The following is an 8,006-nucleotide window of genomic DNA, read 5'->3' as shown; positions in this document are numbered from 1 at the left end:
GATCATATGAATTCTCTTGTCTGTGCTGTGCTCAACACGCTCCGTGCTGGACCGTATGAATAGAGCTTTAACAGTGTACAGAAGGTGATGAAATCCATATATTTCTAACACTTGCGACACTGATATTTGTAGTAAGAATATTGGAAAAGCTTGACATCTTCGAAAGAAAGATTCTGACATTTGTCACAGTTCATACTTGTGAATGACTAAGATCTATATAGTCTTCATTTCTCGAAGTTGAAAACCAGTAAACAGCTGTACGATCTTCAAAAATCTATTGACCTATGGACAAACAATTTCACATACCTTCACATACCAGCCAAATTGTCCGCCGTAATGAAAATCATCCGTTTTTTTACAACTTCGATATGAAGGGTTCATGCTAGAAACTCGCTAATAAGGATTCACGGAGCGATTCGGATCATGTATCTTTCTCTTTATCGCTACTGCGCTACTATTGAAACTGAGTAATAGTCCCAGTTGCCAACAGGGAACTAAAAAGCAGACACGAAAAAATACTTTGTTGAAAGCATAATTTATAAGTGAATACATATGCAACTTTTAAGTTATCGTAATAAAATGACTTGCCTCAAGGGGGCAGAGTGAACGTCCCCAAGATAGAAACTATGACCCATTGAGACGAAAAACTACTAGAAATTATAACACAACAGGAGATACTTGCCTTCTAAGTAATTGTAAAATTAAACCGAATAAAAGACTCTACCATTTATATACATACATTTATTATTACGGAATCAAGTATTTCGAATATTATTACATCTAAAAGAGCATTCATTGTATTGTTGAAGCTTGAATATATGTGCGAGTAGAACTAAATAAATCTTTAGTTATCTGAATTGTTGTTTTAAACATATTTCGATATATTTATTCAAAACTATTTTCGCAATATTTCTTAAATTATTTGTACTATTGAAAGTTGCAGTGACTCCCTGTGTATCAAAACTTACAGAATATTGAAGCTATTCAATTATAAAGTAATATATATACATGAAAAGTTAATTATCAACCAAACTCAACCATTCAAAGCTTTCAACAAAGTTTTTGCCGTTGGTCTGTCTTCAGCTAATTCATTTGTGCAAATATAAAATATTTCCACAACTGGACAATATTCATCTGATAATTCAAAAGATTCTGGAAGAGGTGGTCTCGTCCCTACAAAGAGGATAAAATATAGTTATATATATTTTAGATTTCCATTGTGAGTATTTACCTATGATTGGTTCAAAACTGGCTTCCATGATCGTTTCGTCTTCATCATTTTCTTTATTACCCACATTCAATGCCCAGGTATGAGGCGGAATTAGAGCAATCATTTCATAAATAACAAGACCAAAACTGAATATATCACATTTGTCTGTTATAATATTGTCCTCCAAAGCCTCAGGAGCTGCCCACAAATCAGTTCCTTTTGAAAGAAATTAGTTAATTTTTATCAACTGTCAATAGAAGTTCATTATGAGAACATGCTCACCGACAAATTTTGCTTTAGGATTTTTCATCAAATCAAGCTCTCCATCTTTATTTAGAGGAAGACTAACTCCAAAATCACATAATTTACAAATTTCAAAGTCATCCTTCACGAGTACATTGGGTGATTTTATGTCACCGTGTAGTATTTTTGCTTCATTGTGAAGATAATCAAGGGCTTTGCTTATATCGAGGCACATCTATCAAATAAGAATTGTGCATAATAAACTAGTCCAATTATTACTCGGAAAAATGTCTACTTTTCGTATTTTGCTTGCTGGGAAGGGTGTCCAATCATCGGCCTCCGTTTTTTCTTCAATCATGTCATAAAGGGAAACGTTGCAATATTCTATCGCCAGATTTTCTTTGCCGTCCGCTGACTTTATCACTCCTCGGAATCCTACTATATTTGGATGAACAAGATTTCTGAAAAATAATTCGTTATTGTAAAGGAAGTGTGAAACGTATACGGAATTTTTATAGGCAGTCACTATTCAGCTGATAATCGGTATGGAGAGTATTTCAGAGCCTAAACACCATATGGTGGCAGCCTCTTGATTTTTTTCAGAATTCTCAGTTGGGTGATTTCTGAGAATGGGCCCGTGAAAGAAATGATCATTTTCGCCCACCCACTCCCCACCTTCCCGAAGAATGTCAAAACTAAAAGCGGCTTCAAAAAGTGCTAACCGAAACTTTTCACTTGATGCCCAACATGGCTATATTTGCTGAAAAAAGTGTACAACTCACCGACAAATTTTTACATGTATGAGGACTCCTCCTTGAAATTGACATAGAATGATATAACTCATATGCGTTCATAGTTCTCACCTTTCCATCCAATTTGGTGTCAACCGCTATAACCATTTCTGAGAAAAATGCGTGCGACCAAGTAGTAAACCAATTTTAATAAGGTTTTGTTCTACACATGGTGCAGGTGACGTTTACTGCACATCTTTTATTCCTTCCATTAGCAACTAGATAACAATAACAAATCCTGCCTAGGGATTTAAAAATTTGGAAATGTTGCGCCTTTCCGAGACAACTAAAGATAACTTAGAATTGAACCGCCAATTTATGTTTGAATGTCGACGCTAGTAGGTGGCGGGTAATTGTGTGTGTGTGTGTTTGAGGTGGGGGAGAGGCAAAGCCTCTGAGGACTCAGACCTTAGTTGTCCATTGTACTCGAATCCCCCATCTAACGAAATATCCTAGATTCGTTTATGTATCGCAGGATTTCTGTTAGTGGATATGATGCTACCCGCTGCAGTTGAAGCACATCAGCATCGAAAATCTGATGTCTGATGCGTCCATAGGCGGGGCACTCGTATAGAAAATGTTCCGTGGATTCCGCTTCCTCATTACAGGATGGACGCCTATCATCTTGGAGAACTCCTATTCTGAACATATGCCCAACTAGTTATAGCCAGTCAAAATGCCCCCAATAATTTTGCAAGTCTTCCTGCTTTTCGATAGGATAAACTTTGCAGTATGTGCAGTAGGTTTGGTTCTGACAGGAAAAGTTTGGTGTGTCTACCAGCCTGTCAACTGTCATTATGGGAAGCTTGTTCCCAGTTTTTGATAGCAGCATCAGCCAAAGCTTAATGACACCCCAATTACTGGTTCCGGTCCGGGCATCAGGAAAGTTGAAGACTCTTTTGGTAAGGTAACCGAGATTTCATTTCCCTCTACACCACAATGACCAGGTACCCAAAGTAATTTCGCCATATTGAATCTAGAAACAAAGTTCAATTGGTTTCTACATTCCTGAACGATTTTGCAGCTTGACTATCACTACAGATTGCGATACGCCTGCCCTTCAACCGCTCGTCAATCATCCAGGTTGCCGCCCTTAGGATCCCAAACACTTCAGCCTGAAAGACGTATTGTCCCAAAGGAAAAGGCCACTCCTCTTTTTTATTCGAGAGGTAGACTCCGGCTCCAGTACCATTTTTTTTATTTTTGAGCCATCGGTGTAGAAGACATCTGTTTTCTCATAGTAGATCTATCGTATTAGTCTATTAGCTGGTCTCATTGCAGCGCTCTGAATAAACAAACCCAGAGCTGCGCCGGATGTCATGCTCATGGCACCGGTGATACCCAAACACAGTTCTTTACAGGGTGGCTAGTTTACAGCGAAAACTCTTTTGTTTCACCTTAACCCACACGCATAAGCGAACATCGGCCTAATGATAGCAACATATATCCACAGTACTACATGAGGCCTAAGTCCCAATTTCGAGGCAAAGGTCTGCCTACATATCCCATAACCTGTGAGAGCTCTGAAATAATAATAATAAAAAAACACTTGTTTCTTTTTCGTTGGTGTGGATATTTATCCTTGCAACTACCGATATTTCGGGAACCACTTGTTCCCTTCATCAGTGCTAATAAGTTGGAAAGCAAACACCATTCAGTTTCCTCCTTTTTGTATTGTGGTTTTATTTGAATTTATTGAAAGTTCACGCCTGAGACACCAACTGCCAATCAAATCAATAGCACGTTGTGTATTTCTACACACCGTTCCGAGATCACGACCAAGCCAGCACAGCCACGTCATCCGCATAAGCTTGGACGTGTATTGGCAAATTTTTCAGAAGTCGCGATAGCACACCTCCTTGAGGGCAACCTTTCGTCGCTTCCGTTGTTAGGTAGAGATCAACAGGATTCAGTGTTGGTCCTCTCCTGTGGAGCGTGATGTACAATGGGGTCCTTGTCCCGCCCGTGCCAAAGGAGGTCAATATATTCGCAGAGGATCTAGCCGGGATTGTACTCGTGAAATAACCTGAAGACGTTGAAGTGTTTGCTAACGAAATCATTAGCGCCATAAAAACGTGGCTGGAGAAAGCGGCAAATACTAGTGTATCATTAGCGCGGATGATGCCTAACAATGGAGGTGCAAGATACAGTCGCAGATTACTTGAGTGGTTCGCTCCACACTGCTACCCGCGGTTCCGGTTTGGGAGGAAGCACTAACGTGTGAGAGTAATCGGAGGAGGGTAAATATGATTTACCACTTAGTGGCGCTAAGGGTGTGCAGCGCCTTCAGAACAATATGAGGCGAGGCGGCGAATGGAGATTCTAGTAAGTGAGGCACGCTGTTTGTACGAGAAAAGGTGATTAAATCCACCTAAAAAGGTTACAGAATACCGAAAGACTACAAGGCGAGAGTCGCTGGAAAAGTGGCAGCAATGGTGGAATGCCTCGCAGAGGGATCGCTGGACTCACACTTTGATTCCCCGTATTGAGGAGGACCATCTTACGCAATTCCTGTCAGGATATGGTGGTTATAAAAAGTATCTGCACCAATTCAGGTTGGATGATTCTCCCTTTTGTTCTGAATATGGTTGCACCCCTGAGGATCCGGAGCATGTTATGTTCCACTGTCCACGATTTTACTGAGAAAAGAGGAGCCTGGAAGTCACTCTGAAAATCAGCATAACATCGTCGGGGAAATGCCGAAGCCGGAAGGAAAATTGTGTACGGTGAACTCCGCAATCAAAGTATACAGGAGGAACTTGGAAAAGCGGAGCGGGTAAGGGAGGACGCGGAAAACGAAGGATTTGGTCGCTTAAAGCGCAGTCCTCCCCGCGAATTAATGCTTTGCGGCGGTTCCGCTAGGAAGGGCGAAGGAGAAAGCGGGCTTGGGTTTAGTGGGTGAGAACCCCACACACTGCTGCAACCTGACGCGGCAGTGTCTTTCTAAGATTAGTAACCAATATAATAGACGTGTGTTCTGATTACCAGCGGTTTTTAATTTATGTACCTAACATATATGTATGTTTTTGTGCACGAACTAAAGTGGAAGTGCGTGAAAATGCGAAGATGCATCGTCATGCGGTAATAGACAAGGTTTGTTTATTTAGCGTGAACAGTATTTTTGTCGTTGATTTGAATGTATATATGTGAATCTTGGGGTTTGGCAAAATATGACGGAATATTTTGTATTCTTTCCTATGTACGAATAGAAAATCGTGCATAGCGAGTTTCTCACATAGATAAAGACAAAAACTTTACACCCGAAGCGCCCGACTTCCGGTATCCTAACTTGTTTTATTTATTGAATAGCTCTGTTCCCGCAGTTGCCATGAACTGTACTTACAATCTGGATCCCCCACTCCCGAGTTTACGACAATTTCGCCGCGAAATCACTATTGGAGGATATTAGCATCATGTTTCAACTATTGTAGCATCCATAACAGCTAAAATTTCCAATTTTCAAATATATTTGAATAAATTTGTTCCGGAAGAACTTATCCGGCACTTTTTGCAAAAATTTGCAACATTCGAATAATAATTATTTGGCTAAGAGCACTGTATCAGCAGTCTGTTAGTACAATTTAAAAAAAAAAGAATACCTCAAAACCTCAGCCTCCTCTTTGATCCGTGTTTCATATATTTCACCATTGTTTTGAGTAATTTTCTTTGAAACGCGCTTCAATGCCCAGGGCGACATCATTTTTCCATTCCTTGGAGATCTGTCCAGTTGATAAACGTTAACTCCGGTGCCATATCCCAATTGCTTCAATAACGGAGTTGCCGGAATCTTCACAGGGGTGAACTGTGAAGCCACATTGTCCAAGTTCCTATTACGAAGTACCCTTCTTGGCGTCTCCATATTTTCACTTGGTAGAAATCTAAAAACAAGCAGGAAATCACCGTACAAACCTAACTGCCGGTCGCTTGTAGTGTGTTGTGGCTGTCAAAATTCAAAATCAAAACTTTCAACAGCATTCAAATATGCAAGTGCTTCTCAATAGATGGGGCAGATAGCAAACGTTTCTTCGAGTAATGATTGTGAACTCCAACAATAATTTAGGCATAAGCATCAGCACAACATTAATTGTGATAATAATAATAGTGGATCGCAGTTATTGGAAACGGAGACTATGTGATTGCTCTATACTCCACAAAGGAATGAACAGTAGACATGCATATATCCCAATTTAAAAGGAAAAAGGTAGCATCTGCCTCTTGAAATATGGTGAATACTCCATTCCATTTTTTTCTTTTATTTTTCATAACAATAGCGAGCAACAAGTCATCACTAAAAGTCTAACAAATAAAACCAAGGAAGATGCACTTTGTAAGATATTTTTGTATTACTTAAATCACAAATATTCTCTTGATATTAACTTAAGGACACTTTTAGGGCACATTTTATAATAAACACTACAACGATCTGAAAGGCCATTCAATTCTGCAAGGTAGTATTCTTCAGGAAGTTCTTCATTCTCTGTACTAGTCGGCCTGTAAGAAATCACTTTAAAACAAACTTCAAATATATTATATAACTGCATTCACTTGAATATTATATGTAGAATATCGCCATAAACTCCATTATTAGATCCGAAATCCAGCCAATTCACTTCACAAATTGTTCGTAATAGGCAAGGTTTCCCTTTGAAGCCAGAACTATATTAGATTGATTACAAGAGGAGAAAAAAGGATAATTAAAACGTTTCCAATTGAAGGCAAGAATTCAAAAACGCTTACTGTTTAAACTTTTCCTCGAATATTTTGTAAATATGTGCACGTGAAATTAAAGAGACTGCTGCATTTCGTTTAGTTTTCCTCTCCTTATTCACTTTCGAAGTGAATTTCTTTTTCTTCTTATGTTTGCGGTTAGTTTCAGATATCACAATTGTAGAGTTTTTATCATTATTAATTTTTCTTCCTTCACTCGCCTCGCCATCTTCCGTCGCTGACGGTTCTGATTCATATTCAAATCCGAGCTGTAAATCCAGCCAAAATTAATAGCAAAATAATATTCTCTTGTAGAATATAGGTCCTTACAAGTGGTCCTGGTATGTAATGCCATCCTTCAAATGGCAAGTTGTAATTGGCTTCAAAGTTGTAGGAGAGAAATACATTACGGTTCGGTAAATCGATCGGTATAGCTAAGGCCACGAATATCTGGGATAAAATTGAAATTATTCACTTTCTGGTAATAACGTATCAAACGAATGAGATTGGTAATAATAGTACTCAAAGTTGAGTAGTTTTTTTTATCAATACACTAGAGACCACGTGGTAATTCGTGGTAATTCGCCAGCACTTTTAGACTGCTTTAGCTTAAATACATTAAATAGCTAACTTACGCCTGCGGTACTGGACGCGGGGAATAAAAGAGCCCTCGAGGAGCGCGAATGTCCTCTTACGATAGTAGCCTCTATAGCGAATTTGTCGTAAAATACTACAGTACAAAGGAAGAAAACCCGAATGTTCCTACCGATAAAAGCCATGCTTCTGACTTATTCAGATTGTTTAAAGAATTCTAACTACCATTGCTTACCGCCAATGCATTAAAAAGTAAATTGTTAGGTCAGTATTGACTATATGTTGACCGATCTTATTATTGTGTACTTGTTGCTCCGACAAACTGTTGACTTATATTTACGAGCCAGTTATACTTTTTATAGGCCAATTCGAATGTTTATTTAGTCTCTTATGATACTTTTGATGCATGTTTGTTTGAATACTATCAAAAATTCTACATAATGTATTTTGTATCTCTGATG

The 8,006-nt window shown here is 38.8% G+C and overlaps 2 protein-coding genes and 1 long non-coding RNA gene across 3 annotated transcripts; 1 reads left to right on the top strand and 2 right to left on the bottom strand.

Annotated features, from left to right (window-relative positions):
* Positions 1-721: 721 nt before the first annotated feature.
* LOC119653848 (lymphokine-activated killer T-cell-originated protein kinase) lies at positions 722-6,175 on the bottom strand. Its single transcript, XM_038058896.1, has 5 exons — positions 5,844-6,175; positions 1,749-1,914; positions 1,493-1,688; positions 1,232-1,426; positions 722-1,173 (listed from the first exon to the last, which is right to left on the bottom strand). Exons 1-5 carry the CDS (start codon positions 6,101-6,103, stop codon positions 1,034-1,036), a joined length of 957 nt encoding a protein of 318 aa, XP_037914824.1. The 5' UTR covers positions 6,104-6,175; the 3' UTR covers positions 722-1,033.
* A 119-nt stretch (positions 6,176-6,294) lies between these two features.
* On the top strand, positions 6,295-7,044 carry LOC119653854. The gene is made up of 4 exons (XR_005249764.1): positions 6,295-6,445; positions 6,516-6,571; positions 6,638-6,737; positions 6,807-7,044. It is a non-coding gene; the product is annotated as an uncharacterized LOC119653854 (long non-coding RNA).
* On the bottom strand, positions 6,585-7,793 carry LOC119653849. Its single transcript, XM_038058897.1, has 5 exons — positions 7,587-7,793; positions 7,282-7,401; positions 6,982-7,220; positions 6,790-6,900; positions 6,585-6,735 (listed from the first exon to the last, which is right to left on the bottom strand). The coding sequence occupies exons 1-5, from the start codon at positions 7,728-7,730 to the stop codon at positions 6,597-6,599; spliced, it is 753 nt and encodes a 250-aa protein (XP_037914825.1). The 5' UTR covers positions 7,731-7,793; the 3' UTR covers positions 6,585-6,596.
* Positions 7,794-8,006: the final 213 nt, after the last annotated feature.

This window comes from Hermetia illucens, chromosome 4 (genome assembly GCF_905115235.1).
Source record: "Hermetia illucens chromosome 4, iHerIll2.2.curated.20191125, whole genome shotgun sequence".
Classification (NCBI taxonomy): Eukaryota; Metazoa; Arthropoda; class Insecta; order Diptera; family Stratiomyidae; genus Hermetia; species Hermetia illucens.
The sequence above is the reverse complement of the archived record's forward strand: the minus strand, read 5'-3'. Positions and strand labels throughout refer to the sequence as shown.

Excerpts from the sequence above, each read along its gene's own strand:
- LOC119653848 (XM_038058896.1), bottom strand. The coding sequence starts at position 6,103 with ATGGAGACGCCAAGAAGGGTACTTCGTAATAGGAACTTGGACAATGTG. Across the intron at positions 1,689-1,748 it reads CAGCAAGCAAAATACGAAAA|ATGTGCCTCGATATAAGCAA; the intron begins GTAGACATTTTT and ends CTTATTTGATAG. Across the intron at positions 1,174-1,231 it reads CAGTTTTGAACCAATCATAG|GGACGAGACCACCTCTTCCA; the intron begins GTAAATACTCAC and ends TCCTCTTTGTAG.
- LOC119653849 (XM_038058897.1), bottom strand. The coding sequence starts at position 7,730 with ATGGCTTTTATCGGTAGGAACATTCGGGTTTTCTTCCTTTGTACTGTA. Across the intron at positions 7,221-7,281 it reads ATTACATACCAGGACCACTT|CTCGGATTTGAATATGAATC; the intron begins GTAAGGACCTAT and ends CTGGATTTACAG. Across the intron at positions 6,901-6,981 it reads TTCGAGGAAAAGTTTAAACA|TTCTGGCTTCAAAGGGAAAC; the intron begins GTAAGCGTTTTT and ends AATCTAATATAG.